Source organism: Tamandua tetradactyla, chromosome 3, assembly GCF_023851605.1.
Source record: "Tamandua tetradactyla isolate mTamTet1 chromosome 3, mTamTet1.pri, whole genome shotgun sequence".
Classification (NCBI taxonomy): domain Eukaryota; kingdom Metazoa; phylum Chordata; class Mammalia; order Pilosa; family Myrmecophagidae; genus Tamandua; species Tamandua tetradactyla.
Genome location: NC_135329.1, coordinates 50943463 through 50968452, shown reverse-complemented (window position 1 = coordinate 50968452; position 24990 = coordinate 50943463). Strand labels below are relative to the sequence as shown.

Genomic DNA, 24990 nt, shown 5'->3' with positions numbered 1-24990 from the left:
CCAGAGAAACTTATTTTTCTGCAAATCTATTCTCTCACCGATTTAGGACTATAAGTCTCAGAAGGCTCCAAAGTCTTAGAATCATTTGGGTCATTTGCTTAAAAATACAGATCCAGAGGCTCACTCCAAACACTCTATCAGTATTTTGTAAACTGAGCCTAGAAATCTGTATTTTTGATGATAAGATTTTGATGTTTGTTTGATATGTTTGGAAATCATTAGTTTAGGGGAAAACATGCATTTGCAGGAAGACCTCCAGATTCACTGTTTCTGAAATGTTATATTATCCATATTAATGTTTTTATGTTTTTCTAATTAAAAAAGGCTTTCAACTGGAATAGCTATATGTATATACTTGTATATTTCTTTTTAAAAAACATCATTTTAAAAAGAATTACATCAAACTTGAGTTTGATATATCCTAGCCTAAAAAAATAATTGTTCCTCCTCTCCCTCATTTTGAAGTTCAACACAATAACTTTCTTTTGGAACAAAATAACCAGTGCATTGGAAAACCACAGAGCATCCCACAGGCAAGACAAAGTGAAGCCCCTTCCCCCCTCTCACCAGGGCCATTCAGTTTGGGACACTGAGTGTTTGAGAATGTTTTGCATACAAATACCTTTAGTTGGAGCTTGCCAACAGTTCACAGGTCACATCTCTTCAGGCTGTCTTGCCCTTTTCCTTCAGTTACATAACCTGCTGGCCCCTGAAAGCATGAGTTCATACTAATACCTACAAACTGGCACTCTGAGTGTAAATATGTAGCAGCTATTGGTATCATTTGTTTGAGCTGAAAGGAACCTCAAATACAATCTAGCTCAGTCACAATTTACACCTGAGAAAACAGAACCAGAAAGATAAAGCTATTTACATAATATTGCACAGCTTAATTGGTAGCTACACAAGGTTGGAACCTAACTCTCTAATTCTTCATGCACTGTCTCTAAACTTCGCACTGAGCAATCTTAGCCATTAATTATTTTTGAGTATGCATCCCAATATGTGTATTATTTTAAAGTTATATACACATACTACTGCTCAGAGTATACTGGTGTGAATGCTTTATAAGCCATCTCACAAATAATTCCTAATAATTGATAACACACCACAGTTTGGAGACAATTGGATTAATTTCAAAATCACAGTATATTAAAGAAGCATATCTAACTCTAACTTTTTTGCTGTGAGCTTTCTTGATGAATGGAATGCTGAGGGCTGTCTTTAACCCTTAGCCTATATTATCTACAGTGCAATCCACTGACCCTTATTCCTGAGACGCTGTGGGGAGTTAGGGTAATTGTGAATTACTGCAGTAATCATGTAATTGCCATCACACTATTTAAAATACTAAGCCACTGTGGGGTTTTTTTGGAGTCTCATTGTTATACATGTGCTTGACATCCTTCAAGTAACTGTGGCTGAAAACTCCTACTCTAGAAGGCATCTCCTCTCTCATCAATAAGTAGCACATTTCATCTTCTCCTATGGGGTAATAAAGTATTGGAGAGAAGGTCATGGGTGTCAATGTCTTTTTTGATTGCAGTTTTTCTTCTCAAGAACTAAACCATCTTCTGCTCTGAAACCAAACTCGTTCACCATGGGGGCCTCTTCTTTATCATGAGGGTTTGCCTGCTTTGTGCCTCTAGCCTAACCATTCTAACACAATAATTTTCCAGTTTTCCCACAGCACAAGAGCTTTCCAATTCAGAATCAGTCACTGCATACACATTTTAGTATGTGCCTACTAAGGTTCTGTACTAGCTTCTGGGGGAACAGGGGTAAACAAGGTGGAAGCTTCCCTGTTCTCAGGGGCAATGCTGTTGACTTATTGAGCTCTTTTTATGAGCTCAAGACTCTCATTTAATTCTCACAACAACCATATGAATAAGCTGTGATATAAGGCCCAGACGAAACTGAAGCATGGTCAGATGGAGTAACTTCTCCAAGGTCAGAGAGTAGAAAGTTCTCTGAGCTAAAGCTGAAAACCAAGAGTCAGACTACAGAGCTCAGGCCCAAGGCCAGTGTCGTGCTATCTCTGAATCCCTTCCACGCTTGACTCTACGCCTAGATACAGTGACCTCATATCCCATCCAACTGAAACAACTCGAGGGAAAAAAAGTCTCCATTAATACAAATACCAGGACCACTGGTGTGAACTGGGGTTCTCCCAGGCAAACTCTTCACTTAAAACATTTCTCTTCAGATGCTTTTTCAACAACTAAAATTTTATTTGAATGCCAAAACCAGAATGCTCGTAATCTGCTGTCTCAAACAGCCCCCTCACCTCCTTCTCCACTTCCGTTACTGTGACATCAACCAAGACAAGAATCAGACTTACAGATTGTGGCTTTTTCCTGACCCTCTCCTTTTTTTCCCTTAATCCAAACACAACAAAATCCCGATTTTCCCTTACTTTGTATTCATCCTCCTGCTCTATGCCTTCACCAATGCTTGGCTGAGCTGCTCCTCATCTCACCTTTGAACCATCAGCAATGGTGACTTAGGTCCACTCCCAGCTTTGCTCAGGTAACTTGATGCCTTTTCAATCAGGGCAGGATTCACCAGCAGGTCTTTCCCATTGGCTTCCAGCTACACTTGGGAGAAAACCTTCTTCTCTTAACCATAGTTCTCACCTCCTTTATATTATGGCTCAGACTCACCTCAAGAAGTTCTACTAACTGCCCTTATCTGCCTCCATTTACTTTTCTGTCTTGGGATTTAAATATTGTAGGATCATCTGATTGGTCCATGTGCCCCAAAACACTAAGATTCTTTACTTATATCATCTTCTGCCTTAGCTCTTGAGCCCAGAATGCATTTATTTATAAAACACTATCATGTGAAAAAGTTTTAGCAAAAATGATTCTCCCAGGGCGGGCCACAGTGGCTCAGCAGGTAAGAATGCTTGCCTGCCAAGCCCGAGGACCCGGGTTCGATTCCCGGTGCCTGCCCATGTAAAAAAATAAATAAATAAACAAATAAATAAAAATGATTCTCTCAAAATTTTTTAATTCGATTTTTTCCTTTAATACAATTTTACTGAGATATATTCCCACACCAGGGAATCCATCCCAAGCATACAATCAATGCCTCACAGTATCATTTAATTTGACTTTAAATTATGTTGAATAAAAATATTTCAGAAAAGATTTCATTCTTCCCTGCCTTCATAAATACAGCATGGTGAGCATGATTTAAGTTTTATTCTATTTTATTTTATTTTGGTGATTTAGTGTCACCATGATAAACACTGATTTTTAGTAATATGATGTAATACAGTGATACACTCAGGGATCATTTGAGTAGAGCTGTTTATCTTTACCACTTTATCTTTACCACTAAGTGGTCCCAGACTTTTGAGCTTTTTGTTTGATTTTTATAACTTCTTTGTTATCTGTAGTCTTTTTTTTTTCCACTGTTGGTTCTTTCTTTAGATTCTCTATTCACTTCTCTAAATTTGTTGCTTCTGATAGTCTATGAGTTAGAAAACCAATATTTTAACAATGAGGGGCAAAATGGAAATAAACAGTATTTTAGGACCTTGATATTTAAAAGATGCCATATCCCAAATCAACTGAAACTTTATAAGCAACTTAATCTGGGAGGATGAAAGACTACCTGCCTAATTGCAAAGGAATAAGAAATCTGAAGTCAAATGAGAGATCTTGTTATCCTCTTTAAACTGAAAAGCTCAAAATAAATGAACAGTAATTCTCAAACTAATCTTTGATATTTGTTGTAAATATTTCTTAAAATTAAACCTCTGATTGTATATTTTGGATGGTTTGTATGGTGTGTGAATATATCTCGATAAAACTGTACTAAAATAAGTAAATAAGGGGCCTGGGTGGTTCAACGGTAGAATGCCGGCCTGCCATGTGAAAGACTTGAATTTGATTTCTGGTCCATGCACCCAAAAATAAAAATAAAAATAAAAAAATAAATAAATATGCAAACAAACCTAAAATTTAAGGGAGTAAATCTAGTATTGTATTTGTGACTGTGAAAATACTTACCATTTCTTTCTTTCTTTACCTCTTTCTCTCTAACTTTTCTTTTACCTTTTGTGACTTTTATGAAACTCTCTCCATGTATTTTTCAACATTTAATGCATCAACCTAACTCTTCGGCTGCTTAAACTGTTTTTCGTGTGACTCACTGGGTTAAAATCAACAAAAAATCCACTCAAATAATCCTAAGGAAATAGGAGTTGACCAGAGAATCTGTGGGTTTAGCCACTTTTAAAAGAAAATCCGAATAACCGTAGACTTACCCAAACACGAGGACAATGGTTGTCAATGATTCAGCAGTTGAAGGACGTCAGGCCTGATGGAGGACTTGCCATTCATGTGTCCTCTTCTTCAGGATCACAGATCACACTTGCTGCTCAAGCTTTCCTGTCTACATTCTAGATGGAAGGAGTAAATGCAAAAAGACACATGTTCATTAAGCATGTCTCCCTGTCCGAGCACTTTTCCAGAGGCTTCACTAAACCATTGACATCTCCTTGGCCAGAGTTGCATCTTCAAGGACACAAGGAAATGTCTTTCAGGGGCTGGTCACATTGCCATTCCAAGCAAAAGCAAAGTTTTATCAGTAACTAAGAATGCCAAATAAGTATTAGGTAGGCTACCAGCATTGTCCGCCACAGATTTACTGCAGTAAATCCAGATTAACTGGGGCCCCAAAACCAACAGGGACAACCCCCTCTCCCCCAAACCTCATCTCCCTTGTGATGTCTCTGCTTTTGGTTTCTGTCTTCTGTGTTTTTCCACTTGTTTCTGATTTCCTCATTTTGGCTTGTAATGGCTACCCCAGTCCTAAGCTTCCATCATCATGGCCTTTCAATTCAACTCCTTCAGATAACTAGGCCAGGCTGTTTCTTGATTTCCAATCTTGGAGAGAAGGGTCTAGCCCAACTCAACTTTTGATGGGTTAAATGAGTCAAAGGTTACTAGAAAGCTTCTCATCCATGGGCTACCCTTTAGAAGATGCCATCCTGGCCAAATTAGCAGCAGTCAGGGGCCCCTAAGTCACATGGAACAGAATATAGTCCTTTAGTCCAGGGTGATGAGAATCCCCCAAGTCCTACAGAAAAGGGAATGGAAGGGCAGCAAAGGATTGTCAACTTCGGTATATAAATTTAGGCTAAATTAGCAATTATCTTATAGAAAGACAAAAATAAAAATTCAATTTTTTTCAGATCTACATACATGCTGCTTAGGGTTGATTAGACCCAGTTTTCTGTTTGATCACAGATCACCAAATTTGTAACTCTGTAACTCAATCTTCTCAGATGACAAAATATAAAGAATTGCAAAGCAAACTGCCCTGCCATGACCTCCTTCCACTCCCACTATCTGAAAAGAAAATACCAAAATGAGTCATGTTTTTACTAAACTTGTGATACGTGCTTTGACCAATGTCAAAATTAGGCTCTATTTCAAGTGCACTGAGCTAGTCACTTCATAAAGGTACATATGTTCAAGTAGAATCAATGTATTTTTCCAAGAAGATATTATCACTCAAATTTGGCTCAAGACATTCTGTCAAGGTGAGGGATTCCAGTGGTATTTTATTGAGAAGCTATCACCAGTGTAAGGGTATAACCATTTCTTCTTTTCACTCCCAGTTGTACTGGGAGAATATTAAACTCCATATTTTCACATTTCATGTGTTTTCTTTAAAAGTCCTATTAGTGACATTTTATTCACATGCGTCTCTTCATTACATTTAATGATTGGATTAAAAATGATTTCTAGTAAGAAAAAATAAATAAGAGTGCTACGTTACCTTAAGGCAAAGCACATAATATACAGTGTAAGTAGTCCCAATGAGAAATTTGACACATATTCAAGAACCTTTACTGTTATTGTACAAAACCCTTCTGACTTGGTGTAACTATGTCAGGGTCTATTTTTCGGTCTCTTCAAAATATGAACATAAGTAAATTTTACCAAGGTGAAGCACACCTTTAACTATTCCAGAATGAAGCTGAACGCTGAGTATATTATACAATGATTAAACAGAGTTACCATAGCCAGGTCTGCCATATCTTCTTTGGTTTATAGTAAAGACTGGGATAATCAAGAATCTTAGCAGTGGTTGTGTTAATCGTGCACTTCGAAATTTGTTACAATACAACACAAACGTTTCTACAAAACCAAATTTAATATGCAACAAACACTCACCATGTAAACACATCTTTTTAAAAATCTGATCATAATTCCAAGGATCACTTACAGGCTTTCATAAAAGCATTTTATAGCAAGAATCTCAATACAGAATGATTTCTATGTCAAAATACATTTACACTGTAAATTGTTTATAGAAAAAAAAAAAAGACACAGAAAGATGGAGTTTGCTGGCATTGAATTCAATAGCAGCAACTGCCCCTGATAGTTTTCCTTCATTTTCTGCTTTAATATTCTTCTGACAAAACATGTTAACCTACTCTTCTCTACTTAGTCTATGCTTTTAATCACTCTATTGGCCAGTTAAAAATATTGAGAAATCATTACCATGCTCATCGCACTTTTTAGCATCTCTCAAACGTGCCCGCCCCAGTGTTCACTGCGGTGTAGCCTATTCTTCCCCAGCACAGCTGGAATCCTCCAGCTGTATTGGTTTTTGAGAGACCCCACACTTTTCAAGCCTGTCCGTAATATCAGTTTTGAGACAACACTTTAGGAATCAAACAGTAGTTATATCCAATGCAAAACTGAAAAAAAAAAATTCACATAAAAACCACAGGCGCAGATTGATCACAGAATTTTATTAGAGTCTTTTGAACAAATGTCTTCCTCTGTGAAAAACTCTTGCCAAAGAGACATTGGAGTGTACTATTTTCAACCCTGAGCGTTAACACTGCATACCAAGGACGGTAGTGAAGCTGGTTAGATTGGAGCACTAGCACAAGCCACTGATATTCTCTATGTGATCAGGTTTTTACAAAAAAATACATAGTTTTCAATAAATAATGCTTAATTTTACAACTTTGATACAGCAATGTCATACACTGTTTTAACACACTAAACTCTGCATGCTATATAGTCTACGAGAAGACGAAACTTTGCCATGCATTTTCTTTTTTTCCCCCTAGCGCTATCAAACACTGCATTCTCCAGTGCCGTGCCACAGGTAGCTTTACCCTCTCTCTGTTTCACAGCAATAGGCCGTGCACTGGCATGCAAACCCTAAAAAAGGATCCCCCCGCCCCCACAAACCACTCAGACTCCTAAACAAGTGTTTTTCAGCTTTTCCGCTCCCAACCCTGGAGTGGCTATGAAAGTAAATTTCATGTGGCCTTGGAAAATACAGACTTTTTAAGTGTCATGCTGAAAAACTGCTCTAAAACATCAGATGTTTCGGTCCTGGTGGCCAGCACAAAGCATCGTGGAATGCTATAACCACTAGGAGTCCCATACCGGAAAATAGGCCTCCGTTTTAAAACAGTCCATTCAGAAAAAGGTGTCACAGAACAAATGCAAAAGACTCTTAAACCCACAACATATGTATGTACAGGAGTAAAAGTAGACAAAATGGGAAAGTGATGGTAATGGCATATAACGTTTCTCCCCATGTGATACAAGGGATGAGGCATACTGTTTTTTGAACATAAGCTGGATGGAAAAAAAAATGTGATAGAGGGCCCTTTGTCAATATCTATTTGATCAAAATTCTTTATATGATCTATTATTTCCAGTTGCTTTTTTTTGGAAGGGGGAAAAGTCACTTGGCTAATAAAATAATGTAAGTGTCATGTTTTTTTTCTTTTTAACCACCTTCAAGGACTCAGGAGCAAATTATATTTTTTACATTTTCAAACTCTTTTTGTCCTATTGCCTTATTTTGTCATTTTCACAGCAGAGAAAATCCAGGTCTAAGCGACTATATAAAAGAAATTTGATCAAACAATAAGACTGGAGCCTCCACGTTTGCACTTCCAGGTTGTTTAAATTCATCTTTCTCATTGAAAACCACATACCAACTTGATCATATTGCTTTTAGTGGTTTGTTTTCCTTATAGAGAAGTTATCTGTTTGCAACTGCAGGCAATCAGAAGTTCCTAAGACATTTAAAACAGTCCTATCTGTGCATTGGCAGAGGTACTGGTTCTTTTAAGAATATCTCTACCCAATAATATTATTACTTTTATACATGGAACATTATGAACTTATGTTTCCCTTTGTAAGCCATTTTATACTTTCTGCACTTTTGTGCTTTCATTGAGTATAAAAATAGGTCTCCTTTAAAATTCTGTTTATTTTAAGTTCACTAAAAAACTACTTGTTTGTGAAATTCTCTTATAAACTCACTGCATCCACATGGAATAGATAAAACTAATTAGGCAGCTAATTGATACAGGTAGTGTCAAAAAAAATAACTACAATTTTTAAAATGAGAGTATGTTAGGATTCAAGAAAAAAGCCAGCAGTAAGCAAAATGGAAGAGAGCTCAGTTTAATAAACTTCATTTAATTTTTATTATGATCGAAAAACATGGGCTCCACAGAAAGGGGGGTGGGGGATGAGTTATCAAATAGCAGAATTTGCCAGGTCATAAAATAAAAGGGAATGCGGTAGAATAAGTCAAACAGAATGAACAGTGCTTAAGAACCATTAATTAAAATCAACCAAATCGCAGAAAAAGATGTGCAATCGTCTTAATATGGAGACGGTTACTTTGGGAACTCATAAATTCCTGTGTTAGGATACATAAGGCTCAGGTCTTCTTATCCTCATAGGCCCAGGCTATACAAAGGGTATTTGAAACTTGCATTCCTAATGGAAATCTTACAAAATTTGGCCCTTAGAATTACTGAGAAATATCCTGAAAAAATCTTCCCTGAAACTGCAATAAAGAAGGTTGCTTACCTACTGATAAAATTGACAACTCAGTAAACTATTTTCACTGGTCTTCCTACATAAGAAAAAAGCACAAATATAATTGCCTCAGAAATCTGTTAAAATCAGGGGACCACGCAGTAAAAGAGTATAAAGGTTCTATAAATGGGAGAGTCCAAGAAAACCTCTCTCCAAAGTGTCCACAAGGATACATATGCACATTAGAAGAAAAAGTAAGAATATACACATTATTAATCATATCAGAGAATAAAAAAGTTAAGATTGATATATTTATATTGAATGACTACTTTAAAATAGAGCAACTTATTTGCTTTATTTCTCAGATTCCTTGGGCAAAAGTCACTTAAATTCTGAAGTGAAAAACAAATCTACATTCCTTGTACTGTACCAGTATCAAATAATGATGGTTTTAACTCCCAGAGAAGAGAAAAACAAGTCATGCCTTTCGACAGTCTTTTTCTTTTAGGGAAAAACAATGAAATCTTCCTGACTCTGCTATATGCATGCATATTTAAATCACTTCCCCTTGATTACCATTAAAAAGAAACATCTCTGCCCAAAATGGTTGTGACGATTTTTTTCTAGCTCAAAGGATAATCACTCTACAAATAATTTGCCCAATGACTGTAGTCATTCATAACATACATAATATTTGCAAAGCACAGTTTAAGTACACTGCCTTTTATTAGCATTATTTTTTAATAAGGAGGATGCATTTCAGAGTGTTAAGAACTGGAGATTATTTCCACAGTTTAAAGAATTAATAAGAGAATGCTGGTTCAAGTTCTTAAAGATGGAAATCTTATCAAAATGCCATCATCAGAGTCTGTGAACTAGTTATAAACAGCAGGACACCCACTGGCTGGGCTGCAGTGCACTCAACTCCTACCCCACCCCCACCCCCACGTTACGATTTTCAGATATTCTGTCAATGCTTAGTTTAAAAAAAAAAAAAACTTACTTTTAAGAGAAAAAAAAAATCATTTAAACTTTTATTGAAGACTATCCAGTGGCAAGAATACCTTGTGTATTATATGTTTTAGACATTCATTAAAGAATTCATTAAGAATTAAGAATTCATTAAGATTTTCACAATGCATTCATCAAAACAGCCTAAGTATTGTTAAAGGCGCATTCAGGTGCCGATCCTGAGTTCTAACAGGTTTTCACTTAGATGGCCAACCACTTCTCTCTCATTTTACTAGCAAGAATTTAGGCCAAATAGCTTAAAGAAGAGAAAAAACAAATGACTGTTTCCACATGAGAACAAATTACTGTGTTATTAATTTCAATTTAACTTAAGTTTCTACCTCGCCATAGAAAATGTCCAAGATTCATTTATGATTAAAGCATAAAATACACGCAAGGTTTTTCAATTTTTTTAAAACATGAAACAAGCCTTATAAATTTGGATTCGGGGTTTGTGTTCTCAACAAGTTTTAGAGCTGCAGCAAAGGACCGCCACGGAAAATCACCAGCACAGAGAATTGTCAATTGTAAACCACTGGTTCATTTATTCGTGGCTAAAATAAATGTCCGATCAATGACTACATTAGTTCATCATTTGGAGAAGGGGGAAAAAAAACAGAAAAGTAAACAACTCCAGAAATCCAGTTCTATATGGAGAATCTTGTTAATACAATACCATCAGCCCTTTCTTTCCCCGTGTACTACTGAAATCTGATGGTTCACTGAAAGGACAAAGCTACAAAAAGAAATCCGTCTATCTGCAGCAAAATGCTTGCTCGCTTCGCATGCCAGGAATGGGGGCCGAGAAGAAAGGTTCCCCCTGAGCCGGAGGCCAGAGCTTGAGCCGCGGCGGGGGAAGCGAAGGAAAATGGGAGGAGGGGAGGAAGGAAGGGCGAAGGGGCCCCTTTGGCCTAACAACTCCTGGTAGCATGTGGACACTTCATTTAGTCTCGACAAATCTCAGAAAAAATGGGGAGGCTAAACCTTGTCAAACCGTTTTTGGGAGGCTGAAATAAAGGTGTAGTGGCGATTTTGCACTGAGTGTCAATTAGCCATTGGAAAAAAAAACACCTCTCTTTCCTATAGCCACAGTTCAGGGAGATTTTAGCTCGGTAGCTGTCAGGGTGAGGCTGCGGCGGCCACCAGTCGCCTCCCTCTTTCCCTTCCTACGCGCGGTCCCCACTTCCCACCAGGAAAAGAAGCCGTGAAGGCAGGAATGGAAGGGCAGAGGCCGAGCTCGCTAACCAGGGCCTGAAGCCAGGGCTCAGGGATACCGGCTAAGTAAAAAAAAAAAAAAGAAAAAATCGAGGAGGGAATGGGACAACAAACGGTCCCCAGGGAGAAGAGAGCGGGCTCGCGGGATGCAATCGCGCCCCCGCTGCTGCGGCCGGAGCACAGAGCCCCACAGTTGGAGGAGGTGGGGAGGGGGAGGAGTGGAGCCAATCTTCCCCAAGGCGCCAAGGCCCGGGAGGCAGGTTCTTGGAGGCGGGTCACGAGGAAGGCAGCACTGCGGCAGTGGGGGCGGGGCGGGGATTCCGCGCGTCCTCCTCCAAGCTGGAGGCCCTGGGTGGGTTGGCGAGGTAGGCTGCCTCCTATTTGTTTGATTTTTTTCTGCTCCACGATCTGGCGGCACCCCCTTCCCCACTCCACACCCCGACCTCGCAGGGCCCGGAAGCAGCAGCCCTGGTGCCTCCTAGTTCGTCTCCAAGGGGGATGATGTGAAGTTAGTCAAGGCGCAAAAGGCGACGCAACCCAGCCTCCATCGGGAGACTCGTCCCTACAGTATTTGTGAAATTGAGAACCAGGCTAGGGAGAGGAGATTAGGAGGCGACGGAGAAGCGCTGCCAAAGGCTTAAGACCACCCCACCCCACCCCCGCTCTTCCTCCCGGAGCACCAGGTCTCCGTCCAGGCCGAGGGCAGCCTGCAGCCCCGGGGTAGGTCTCCAGCGCGCGCGCGCGCTTTTCCCTCGCCCCTCCTAGGACGCTTAAGCGCTCTTCCCACACCTCCCCCCGTCCCCCACCGACACCTGACCCAGAGGGACACCTTCGTGTCGGATTGCTCTAGCGGGGCAGTGACCGTTCCACCCAGTTCCTCCTCCCTTAGCGTTCCCGCCCTGCTAGATGCCGGCAGCTCCGCGCCAGCCAAGACCCTCAGCCCAATTCCCCTGCAGTCCCGCCGGCGGGGCACCTTCCTCTATCCCCCACCCCATTTGGGGAGGGCCAAGCTCACCAACAGTAGCCCGCGCCCCTTCTTCCTCCGTCCATTCTCAGCCTCGGGAGACTGGAAGGAGAGCGAAAAACACCTTCCCTTCCCCCCCATCACTCACTAGAGGTCAAGAACTGTGGTTGCGCTTCTCACCAACACCTACCCCTTCTCGCACAAGAAGATGGAGCATAAAAAAAAAAAAATCAAAACTGGAAACCGCTGCCACCTCCCCCATCCCACCCCCGCCCCGTTTCGGGGGGTGGGGGTTAACGGCGGCTGAAAGCAGGGAATCAGAGCTCCCCGAGCACAAGCTCCGCCGCGAGTGGGTGTCATTCGCTACGCGCAGTCCCCGACTCAGCCCCGCCAACCGCCCTACCCAGCCCGACCCGGAGGGGAGTACGCACTTAGCCAAGCGCAAAAAAACGGACCGAGCAGAGTCTGAAATCCTGTGTCTTCCAAATCCGCCCCTCCCCCGGCCATCTTTCCGAGCCTCTCTCAGCGCCGCCTGCCAGGGTGGGAGGGTAGGGAGAGGGTGGCGGAAGGGAAGGGAGAAAGAGGAGGTAAGAAAGGAAATGGGGCGGGGGGGGGGGTGCGCAGGGCAGACAGGGAGGGAAGGAGAGGCAGAAAGAGTACTCCTCGTTGGCCTTTAATAATGACCGGGAGAAGAGGAAAAAGCGATTCTGATATTACTCGGCTAGCCAACTGAGCACTTTTAAGCTTAGCTCTTTCTTAATGTATAATTCTCTTCCGCCACCTCAGCCCTCCAATCTGCGCACACAACAGCCTCGCCACCGATTGCGCTGCAACAGCAGGACCTCCAGTTTGACTTCCATAGAGACTATTGGCGATGCGAGTTTCTATCAGTTCCAGCTGATTTATTAAAATTGTCAAGATACAGACTTCCAGCACAAAAAAAGAAAAAAACCCAACAGGCAAGGATGTTGACAGTGCATGAGTCTGCTTTGCCACCATTTGCTACAAAATATGCAGATGGTCTGTACTTTATTTAGATTATATTGCACAAAATGAGAAACTTTTTAAACTATGTGCCTTTTTTTTTTGCTAAAAATCGAGAATCCAGTTTCAAACCTTCCATCTGGGGCCCCATCCACATATCACAGCGTATGAGATACATAAAGTCCTACTATAGTACAGTACATATACAATCTTTAAACTAAGATAACAGCTCTGAGGTCTATATCACCATTTTCAATAAATCTTTACCTACAAATATTGAACAAATCTCTACTATTCTGTACAAAAAAAAGTTTGCTTTTTTTTTTAAAACCACAAGGCCTTTAGATGCAAGGATTATTTAAAAATTTTAATCCTTTTTTAAACCAGGACATAACGTACCAACATACTTGCATGCTAAAAAAAAAAAAAACAAAAAACAAACAAACAAAAAAAAGAGGAAAAAAAAAAAGAAATCAAAAGGGAAGAAGTGCCTGAAAGTCTTACTGAAAAAACACAGCAAGAATGTTCCCTTTTCACTGTACAAAAATACGCCTGAAAATATATTAATTTTTAAAAAAGACTGAGGTCTGTTATGTATCAAAAATGTTTCAATACCTTTTGTACTGAGGTCTAGGCTGTCTGGTATTCAATCAAGGAGGTATAAGGGAACAAGTTACAAAAAAAAAGTTGGCAAGTAGAAATCACATTTGTAAAACCATAAACAATTTGATCTGAAAAGTAAACTCTGATCTTAAGTCAGTTCACAGTTTTTTTTTGTAAGCGTTTGTACAGTCTGCATTTTTTCAAGCTCCCTGCAGTTTTGTTAAGAATCGGATGCATAGAAGACATCAGTTTTCTCCCTCCAAAAAAATAAAATAAAATAAAAAAGTCGCAATGGTCCCTTTTTGTGTTTGTTTAAAAAAAAAAAAAACACCAGTTCTTTAAGATTTCTTAAGGAAAAAAAAATCTCCACACACTCCCTAGAGTAACAGTTGTGCTGCCAAAAGGCTCCTCTGCAGACGTCTTCCAGACTTCAATCAAAGACCGACAAGCTTCAAACAGCGCCTTCCGGAGCGGTTTCTCCCTCCCCTCCCCCGCCCCGTCCCCTACGCCTTTGTTGCAATCACGAATTTCAGGAAAAAGAAATATTAATTACAAAACACATTTGGGGGGGGGGGAATCACAACTCCAGACTAGGTATGCAACTACCTTGAGACACGATAAAGGAAGGGAGGGGGGACAAAATAAAGATAATAAAGGACAGGAAAAAAATGGTTAAAACTACTAATTTCACTTTAACTCCACCAAAATTTTCATCTTTTCCAATTTCTTTGCGTCACGACATCATATCAACATCATCATCTTCTCTTCCCTCCACCCTACCACCACCAACCATGAACATCATCATCATTATCATCATCATCATCACCACGATTTCCTCCCAAGGAACCCTGCTCTGCACCCGCCGAGAGAAAGAGCGAGAGAATATGGGCGCGCCTTTCAATATGTGAACACCAGGTCGGAAAAGTTCGCCTCCAGCCAGTCCCCCGCAATCATCTCGCTCAGCTCCGGTGTGCAGTAGTCAGGGAACTCGAAGTGGGAGCCCAGGCTCCCCTCGCTGAACGAATCCAAATCCTTATCCACCAGCGACAGGGACAGATTCCCCGCCGCCGAGCCGCCCCCCAGCTGCTGCTCGCTGGTGGTGTGCGGGTTTTGGGAGAAATTCAAGCTCAGGTCGAACATCAGGTCGTCGGCGTCCTCGCCGCCACTGCTGCTGCTGCTGCTGCTGCTGCTGCTGCTGCTGCTACTGCTGCTACTGCTGCTGCTGCTGCTGCTGCTGCTACTGCTGGAAGAGGAGGAAGAGGAGGTGGAGACCGAGCGCGAGGAAGCGGACGAGAGCCCCGGCTGCGCGAGCGGCTGCGTGTTCTGCTTGGTGATGTTCTTGAAGCTGTAGTAGAGGCGGCTGGCGCTGCCGCCCCCGCTGTGGCCCCCGGCGCCCGAGGTCGCGCCGGCCCGCACCTCGTCGTAGAGGCTCGCCCCCTCGGTGGACTCGGCGGAGCTGCTCAGAGTGGGGCTGGCTGGCACTTTGGCGACGTTGTAGCGTCTCAGCAGCTGCTGCTGCTGCTGTTGCTGCTGCTGCCCGGGAGGCTGCAGGAGCTGCTGGTGCGGGTGTTCCTCGTCCTCCTCTTCCACCTCTTGCTTGATCCGCAGCTGCAGCTCGTCTTCGTCCTCGTCGTCCTCGTCGTCCTCGTCCATGAAGACGCACTTGACCGTCTTGCTGGCGCCGCCGCCCCCCGCGCCGCTCACTTTAAGGCTGCCGAACACATAGTCGTCGCCGCCGTATTCCCCGTGGTGAGCCGCTTTGCCCGAGCCGGTCTTAGGGCAGGCGGCCGCGGTGGCTGCGGTGGTCTTCAGTTTGCTACATTTCTTGCTCGAGCCCTTGGAGCTCTTACCGCTGCCCGCGCCCCCGCCGGCGCCGCCGCCCGACGCACTTTTCTCCGGGCTTTGGCTCGCGTTGGGCTTGGCCGAAGGGTCCATTTTGGGCTTTTTCCTGGGCCGGTACTTGTAGTCGGGGTAGTCGGCCATGTGCTTGAGCCGCAGCCGCTCAGCCTCCCGGATGAACGGGATCTTCTCGCTATCTTTCAGCATTTTCCACCGCTTGCCCAGCCTCTTGGAGATCTCCGCGTTGTGCATGTCCGGCGACTGCTCCATGATCTTTCTCCGCTCGATCTTAGACCACACCATGAAGGCGTTCATCGGCCGCTTGATGTGGCCTGACGCCGTTTTGCACCAGTCCGGGTCGCTCTCGTCCAGGGCTACCGGGCTGCAAGCCATGAATTCGCCCTCCTCGGTGTCCATCGCCTCCCGGGGCAGGTTGCTCTCAGTTTCCAAGCTTTCTGCCTGCTGCACCATGATCCGCTGAGGTGCTTTGCGTTCCAACCGGAGCAACTCGGTCTCGTGCGGAGATCCCCCTCCCCCTTCCACCCCTCCACCTTCCCAGGCAAGTTGCAAAGTCCTCGGCACCCCGCGTAGGCTGCTCCCCCCCTCCCCCCCGCCCCCCCTTCCAGGCTGCACACAGCGGCTGTGGCTGCTTCGGCCGCGACGGCCGCACGCGCTCTGGGTAGGTGCGGCTGCGACTGGAGAGGAGGCGGCGGCGGCGGCGGTGGCGGCGGCGGCGGTGGCGGCGGCGGCGGCGGCTGTAGCGGTTGAAGCAGCCCAGGACCCCCTCTCTCTCCGGCTAGTGCGCTCCCGCCGCCAGCGTCGGACTCGGAGCACTCCCAAGCGCGCGCGCTCCTTCTGCAAAAAGTTGAGGGCTCTCTCCCAACTAGTTATCAGGGTGTCATATGGGTGACATCACTCCTCCAGCCAGCCAATGGCTGGGAGCCGGCTCCGCCCATTTCCCTTTATTAACTCTACAGCCCCACCCCTTCACCCCGCCCTCCGGGCGTCTTTGGAAAGATGGGGGGGGGGGTGCGGAGAGGCGGAGGCATGTCTAGAAATATGTTATTTTTAAAAAATCCGCGTGTGTGCACATATGCGTTTTCTCCCCGCGATGCACACTAGCTGCTAACTTCACCGTGGTGTGCGGTCAACCGAGAGCGAATAGGGCTGGTCTGGGCACTGGCGCGAACTGATAATGCGGTCCCCAGGAGAGGCTAGGCGCTCCCTTCGTGCCCAGTCCCCAGGAGGAATGTCAATGGTGGAAGCAAAAAAGGGGCGCGCGCACTCTCACTTTCTCATTTACTCACACCCAGGCCCACGCGCAGCCTGAGACGGTGGGTGCAGACCAAGGAGAGGGTTTCCCAGCGCCCCGCTCGCACACCTAGTGGTTTCCGCGACTCCCCCGGCCGCCGCTGACCAGCAGCTAGAGTTTTCCAGCCGAGGTCTGCCTACCGCGCTTCCAGCCAACTGAAGGTGGCGCTTTAACACAACAACCTTCTTGAAGGCACGTGGGCTTTCCCTACACCCACCCCACCCCTTCTTCTTCAATTTTCCTTTTTTCCCTTTTTCTAAGGCAAAGAAATCAATTTAAAGCCCAAGAGGTTGCATTTTCCCTCCCCCGTGTGCATGTACGTGTTTTGTCCTTTTCCTCCTTATGTTTTTCCATCTTGGGTCTGGCGACGCCGCTTTGCGGGTTTTGTCGCTCCGGGGCTCTTCTTGGCCGCCCCGCCTCGCCCCGCCCCCCAAGGCAGAGGCTGGAGTAACGGTCTGTGGGGTTTTGCTTTGGCAGGGTCCTCCCAGTGAATTCGACCAACTCCCTAAGCTGTTTCCAAACCAAACTTACATCCTCCCCGCCCCCCAACCGTTCGTCACTTGCGAAGAGTCCCTGGTTCTTTTTCTTTCTCTCTCTCCTCTCCCTCTTTCTCTCTCACCACAATTCCCTCCTCCCTTAGCTCTCCTACTCCTTTCCAGTCTTCGTTCTCTTCTCCATACCCACCCCCACCTTTCCTCTGTCACAATCGCCCTTCCAGAGAGAGCAGTGCAGAACTGAAATCCAATAACTGCAAGGTGACACGTCTTTTGGGCAACTCTCTGTTTGCACCAATATGAAACAGAAGGAAAACAAGGTGCACTCCGAGTTTCGGGTCAAAATATTTCCTTTATACGTGAAGAGGTGGGATGGGCTGCTCTTACAAATCGACGCAATGAAGGGGCTGTGTTTTATGAAATAGTCCCCATACCACGTCAATCTTGCTGTTACTTCGAAACCGCTGCTTTGTTTTTCTTTATTTGTTCTGTACCTATTTATGGGTATTCTGGGAGCAATTAAAAGAAAGCCACCGCTCCCTATTTATTGTCTGTCATCATCTCTGTCTTCTGCACACCCTCCAGCACTGGGGAGCTGGCTACTTTGAATAGTTCCTGAGATACTGCCCGGTTGCCAGCTCTCAAGGAGAAGTCAGCTGGTTAAGACTACGTAAAATTATCCAAACCCGTTTCCTTTAAGGTGCCCCTCTGGAAAGAATACTGTATTACCTAGTTTTACTTTAATAACATAAAATGGTAGCATGGTTTCACAGATCATTATTTTTAAAATATTGCCACCATCACTATACCCTCCCCCATATTCACCCTAGAGAAAAGCAGTGCATCAAATACTTGTAATATTCAGGCCAATTTCAATCTTGATAATGCTGGAAATTTATTTTTGAGAGCCATCTGATGCCAAAGAATTTACAGTAATTCATACCGGATGACCTGAAGGCTCAAGATGTATAAAACCCAAGGCAGTGTGTGAAAATTCATCTTCACTCACTAGAGGTGACCGCAGTATCTTGTTTTTCTCTCACCTCACACATTTCCCAACTGTTGAGAACATCACAGGAGGATGTGTGTGTGTGTTAGTGTGTGTCTGGGGTGGGTGAATGGTGAATTCACACCCCTCACCCCCCAAATACCTGGCAAGTTTACACTCTAGAAGGCTTGAGACATTTTAGCTCAGCTGTATTATTTTCATGTAAAGTGTGAGGGCACCTATCATTTTACACACTCAAAGAGAATGCATTTGAAAATCTGGCAAATTCCATTTTTATTTGCCTTGTGCATTCCACAGCAAAAGCCATGCTTCACTTTAGAATGAGTACAGTAGAATTAAAAAATAATGGATTTTATTCTCATCCTGCTATGATCTTGAAGGAAATGGAAGTTATAATTTACTTTTTCAAATGAGAAGCGTAATTTCTGTTGAAAGAAAGATGTGTCATTTGTCTTAGAAGATAAAGATGGAGTGAGGGTTGTTTGTTGGTGAAGAGCCCAGAGGATGAGCATGGCAGGTAAGTGGTGTGACTTGATGAGTCAGTAAACACTGTGGAGATGGGAGATGATAAAGCACATATCGTTGGTGTGCAGAGGAATGTCCTATAGCAGATTTCTCCCCATATCATGCAGGTAAGATAAGACCATTTTCAGAAACTACATTTGTATTTTAAAACATGGATCAACCCCATACATTCGATGTTAGCAGACTTACTGAACACATGAAATGACAGAAGGAAATAGTGAAATAACTGATCTGTATACTTTTTCTTTCTGTTTTTTTTTTTTTTGCCTCCTAAGTGGAGCCTTTAAATAAGCTTAAGATTTTTTAGAATGAAACACAAACATATCAGAGACCCTGCATCTTTCTTACAGGAAGAGTAAAACACGTGTTTTACTGGAGAAAAACACGTTTGTAACATTAATGTTAACCAACTATTCAGAAGAATTTTAAGCCAGCAAGTAGAAATTGTGGTCTTTTAAATAATGTTCCTTTTGAAAGGAGCACTAATAAATTAAATAAAAACTATTTAATTTAGTAAAATGTAAATGTATCTGCTGTTTTAAACCAACGAATCCATTGTACATGTATATCTATCTATATATACATTTATAATGAATTCAAATAATTTTCCTGCTAACAACAAACATTGTTGGATATATAATTAATGTTCAGAGTTTAACATTCACACTTGTTTATAGTCACAAATAACTGTACTTTTATGGTTATTATTATTATCTTTTACAATTGCATCTTTACCATCAGAAAATACATGATTCAGATGAAAATCTTCATTTATGAGGCATATTATATAAGGTAATAAGACATTCTACAAAAATCTCTTAGAATCATGATAATACAAAAAAGAGATATATGCTTTTACTGCTTAAGAAGAAACATTTTTGATAAGAAAATAATTCTCTAAAAATATCACTGGGTAAATATTTGGTTCATTTAATTTAAGAAGTCATCTTTAGAAGTATCTCAACCATATGCATTTCCCCATCTCTGAAACGATGGCATACAATAGAACTCTTTTTTTTCCTTCCCTCTTTACCTATTCTCCTAAGATGAATTTCTCCACTCCTTTGTGTTCAGCTACATCTACATATCTTTGCTTCACTTCTGAATCCTGGATCTAAATATCTAGTACTTCCCTGCCTACCAGCTATTTCCCCTAGAATGTCCCTCACACGTGATGATGTATACTAGTTGAATTCACTCTACCCTCAAAACACACACACACACACACACACACACACACACACAGACACACACAGTGTTCATTGTTGTTCTCTTATATTCATGAACTTGGTGGTCCATATCACAACATATGGGTTGACTTAAATGGAAGTGTAGGAGTCGTCTTGGAATCTTCATCTTCAACTCATATACAAAGCACTGAGATCTCCACAAGGTGAGTATTTTTGTCTCAAATAATTCTACAAAGCCCTATATGATCTGACTCCTGCCTAACTGCAAATCCCATCTGGCATCATTCTTACTATGCTTTAGGGCTTTTGCATTTCATTCTATCCCCTTAGACATTCTTCTCACCTGATCTTTGCAATTTCAGCTCCTTTACTTCATTTAGAACTCAGCTGCAATGCTGAGAGGCCTTTCCTTACCACCCTGGAGAAGTCAGTATTGTTCCCCGCCCCCTCATCTAATGAATCTCACTGCCCTGTTTGGTTCATAAAAATATTTCAATAGCTAAAATAATCTTCTTATTTTTCCCTTGTTTATTCTCTGAATCCCCACACTAGAGAGAGTGAGCTCCATTAAAGCAGGAACCTTAGAACAATACAGCATAGACCAACAGCTTTCAAACTGATTTTGATTATGACCAACCGTATAAAATATACCATAACCCAGGACACATGTTATACACATATAAAAGAGAAGCAAAATGTTCACAAATCGTCATATGCAATTCAGGCTGTATTTAAACCATGTTGATTAAAATCCACTAACTTGACTTACAAATGTGGTACTAGAAAAGTTCGAAAAGCACTGGCTTAGGTCTTGGAATGGAGATTCTGGAGTCTTCTACCTTGGAGGAAAATTCTGTTTCCAGTGTTTTGGGCTATGTTATTTAACATCTCTTGTGTCACAGCTCTCCTATTTGTAAAATGTGATAATTGTAACTGCCTCATAGAATTGTTCTGGTGATAGCATGGATTAACACATACAAAGCACTGAGAACCATGGTTGGCACATTGTAAGGTACTAATAAATGTTATTATTATTGTCCTTATGTTAATCTTTCTTTCTCCAATCCCTGAAAGAGTTCTTATACACAGTAGCTACTCTGTAACTGTTCATTGAATGAATGAATTTTCTTACTCCTTCCCACACCACAGGAAGCTCAGTCAATTCTCCCACCTAAATCCCTCTTTAATTCTTCACTGTATAAGTTTAGGCTCTGGTCAATCCTCTGCTAAATTTCTGCAACGGATACCAAACTGGTCTCTCTGACTCCTAACTATAACCAGGCTATTCATTCCAACTTGCAACTTTGACCATGCAACTCCCTAACTTCATAATCAATGAAGCCCTTACACCTTTAGAACAAAATCCACTCTCCTTTGTAATACAAGTAAAGCCTGATTTTTTTTTCCTTTTTGCTTTTCTGCCTCCATTGCTTTCATAATTAACAACACAGAGGGGGTAATAAGACAGCATATAATAGGGTCGATGCTTATACAAACTGTACACAAATAAAACTGAAACCCACTACAAGAGGGACATTTGTGGTTCCAGATAAAGCTGTTTCACATGTTCACACTGTTTTGTTAACCAGGCATTTGTATTGCTTTGACAGTTTAAACAAACCTTATTTTCCTTAAAAATGAAATTAATTTATTCATTCAACTGTTTTTTTACCTCTCTTCTGGAGAAGGCAATAAATTGGGCATTGCAGGGATAATAAATAATAATAATAATAAAGACATAAAATTACTGTTTCTGAAAAACCACATTTGAGGGCATGTATTTTTAATGTTAATTAAGCTGTAGTATTATACAGTGCAGACCAAGCTCTCAGTTGCTTTAGTTCTTCAAATGCCCAATATATTGCTCCAGTAAAGGAAAGGTGGAGCTTAAGGGGTGTGGGTGGGGAGATGGCTCAATGCACATTATGTTAATCCTTTATCAGATGAAAAGAGAGAGAGACATAAACGCCAGAAAAATACCCCAGTGTACTTAGTGTCGCATTCTGTAAGGGAAGGGAGGGAGGCGGGATGTTCAGGCTCACCAGGATGTGAAGAAAAATTTTCTCCCTTGAGACATTGTTCCCTGTAATGTTAGCATGTTTGTCCCATACACTAAAAAGAAGAATGCCGATGATTTTTGCATGTGTGATTCTGTCTGGGTGATTGTGAGTGTGTATGTGTGTGTGTGTGTGTGTGTTTAGAAGAGTGTAAAATAAAAAGGAATGGATAGGTTACTTTGAAAGTACAATTTAAAAAATGACCAAGTCTGATTTCTTCAAACATAATTACTAACTCTGTCTTAATTTCTTCTTAGGAAGAGAAAGCCTCGAGCCATAGATATGAATGTGTCAACTGCATTTGGAAGGAGCCTGTGAATCGGCCAGACCAGAAGGTGAAATCATTGGTTATGTCAAATGCACTACCATATTTTCCCCTCTCAGAGGAGTGAAGTAAAGCTCTGGCCAAGATTTTTTATGACTAAGCAGCTGAGCTGTATCCTGTGCTGCAACTTCCCTGTAACCCATGAGTCCTGAATCAACTCAGTCTTTGCTTTCCTGACCCTTTTGAACTCAGGTGTCTACTACTGTTTTCTTTTCTGGCCCTTGCTGAGTCACTGGTTCTTTCCCTTCCTTCTTTCCTTCCTTTCTCCCTTTGTTCCTTCCTTCCTTCCCTCCTCCCTTCCTTCCTTCCTTCCTTCCTTCCTTCCTTCCTTCCTTCCTTCCTTCCTTCCTTCCTTCCTTCCTTCCTTCTTCCCTCCCTCCATCCCTCCCTCCCTCTCTCCCTTCCTTCTTTTCCTCCTCCCTTTCTTTTTTATTCCTCTCTCATTTTTTTTGTGTGTCTACACTAGCTAGAACACTTCTCCTTCTCCTCTTCCTTCTTCTTTTTCTTCACCACAAAATATGTCTATTATTTGTTACCCCAGTGGTATGGGCAGAGCTATTTGGAACACAAGTAATCATCAAACACTAAATTATCAAAGCATGGACAAGAACTAGAGTGAGATAAAGCAAACCTCATAGGATGGTAGAGATTTTGCACCTTTCCTGGGAGACGGCTTTCACTAATTCTACATATTTATGATTATCAATAGGGAAGTTGGTAGTGCATTAACTGACAGGGGGAGGAGAGAAGGGATCATTCTAGACACAGCTTTGCTTGCCTTTAGTGATATACTTGTGTAGAGGGCAAAGTAAAAGCAGTGGACTATGAGTCAAGAAGACCTTGATTCTTGCCTTAGTTTGAACATTCACCAGCCAAGTGACTAAGAAACTTTGGATACCTACCTGGAATCTGGGTTTCTTCTTCTGTAATATAAAGATTTTGGATTAAATGATTTACAAAATCATTTGTGTCTTAGTAGTTTGTAATTTTTATTCCACTAAGAATGCAATCCCTAAAGAACTCATAAACTAAGGACTGTTACTTCTGTTTCATAGTCTCAAATCTGACTTTTGGCATCTAGGGATTAATTTTTCAGTATGCATATTTTATTGTGATTTCAATACTCTATTATATTCTTGTTTTTTGCTTCCACCATTTAAAAGGTAGCACCTATTCATTGTAGAAAATCCGGATGGTGAAAAAAAGAAATCATAGTTATATAGATATACATTTATCCATAGTTAACATTTTAATGTGCCTCCTTTAGTTTCAATAATACTCTTTCAACCTCCTTTGTATCAGAGTCCACATATGTTTCCCCCAGAGCAGTGGATAAGTAGTTATATATTTTTTTAAATGCTTTTTCTTTAAAGCACCATGTTTTTTTCTGTACCTATTGTATGTGTAAATGGTTTATTGAACAGGTTGACCTGAATAGGGTATGATTGGAGAACAGCTTTGTTACTCTCTTCCTACTGGCCTCAGGGAGCCTATCGGCTCTTTTTTCCAGCTGGGACTGAGAATAGTGTAGATCCAAAGAGGCAGCTCTGGTCTGTACACTCCTTGCTCCAAGTCTTACCTTCTGGCTGCTGGGACATGAGGGCTGTGTGGAAACACTGGAAGAGAAAAGGGTAAAGGTCTTTCTTCTCTTAGCTGATGCCCTTGTATCTCTCGCTTGGCTGCTAAATGTCCTCTGACATGACAGGGGTCCAAGCTGCTGGGCCAAATGTGTGGGTTATGAAAGAACTCCCATTGCAGCCCCGTGTGTGCTTTCATGGAGATGCACTCTTCAGATGACCCTCTTATGATTCCTTCTCAGCTTTTGTCCCCAGCTGTCACCCGCTATGTTATTCTCGCTTGTGAACTCAGCTCTCTGTTGGTCAGGGTCCTTCCAAGACAGCTCTATTCCAGCTTCCTTCCACCCTGTCCCTCTAATTGATAGGAAGGTTCAGGAGTGCTTGCTCCACCAGAATCTGGAGGACAGCACGCTGTGACCACAGCTGCCCACTGCTCACTCTCCTTCTATGGCCATTCCAGCTGGTGGCAGCCCTCATACTTGTCCTGCTGAGAGTCAGGCTCCAGTCTCTGTGTACCCAGATTCTCAGGCACAAGGCAGTTCTCCCTGGATCCTTCCCAGGTTGGAAATCCACAGCTTGGTGCACAATCAGAAAATGCTAGCTAACCTTTGTTCTGGACTAACCCCTGTGCTCTTCTATGCAGCCCCCATAGCTTTTGAAAGGGAGGATGAAAGTATCTCATCCTCTTTTCTTACCTGTTCTTTTTAAAGAATTCTCCCCTTTAGTGAATGCCTAGACTTCTCTTTTATAGGCACCAAGTAGATGATAGAGGTAGATAATGGAAAGTCCAGTTTTGCCACCACTTAGCTCAATTTACACGACTATGTCTCCTAACTGCTGAATAAAAGGGCACAGAATTATCTCTTTCTAGAGTTGAGGTCTCGGGCAAAACTCTGTGAGAACTAGAAAAACACAATTCAACATCTTATCCAGGTTAAAGAGGAGAATTTAATAACTTAAGTAAATTTGAAGCATTAAAGTGCTGCAGAGATGACTGTTTCTGGATATGACTTGTAAATACTTCTACAAGGGGAATACAGAGATACAGTGTTTTGGC

At 42.3% G+C, this 24990-nt stretch overlaps 1 protein-coding gene and 1 long non-coding RNA gene across 2 annotated transcripts in view; both read right to left on the bottom strand.

Annotated features, from left to right (window-relative positions):
- Nucleotides 1-12562, bottom strand: part of LOC143677290 (uncharacterized) — a 126322-nt gene extending 113760 nt beyond the window's left edge. The window contains exons 1-2 of the long non-coding RNA XR_013172494.1: nt 12450-12562; nt 4277-4411 (exon numbers count right to left, since the gene is read on the bottom strand). This is a non-coding gene — a long non-coding RNA (uncharacterized LOC143677290). The remainder of the gene's footprint in view (nt 1-4276; nt 4412-12449) is intronic.
- An 868-nt stretch (nt 12563-13430) lies between these two features.
- SOX11 (SRY-box transcription factor 11) lies at nt 13431-15987 on the bottom strand. Its single transcript, XM_077151879.1, has one exon. The coding sequence runs from the start codon at nt 15913-15915 to the stop codon at nt 14503-14505; it is 1413 nt and encodes a 470-aa protein (XP_077007994.1). The 5' UTR covers nt 15916-15987; the 3' UTR covers nt 13431-14502.
- Nucleotides 15988-24990: the final 9003 nt, after the last annotated feature.

What these genes read in the sequence shown, in the direction of transcription:
- SOX11 (XM_077151879.1), bottom strand. Translation starts at nt 15,915, where the DNA reads ATGGTGCAGCAGGCAGAAAGCTTGGAAACTGAGAGCAACCTGCCCCGG.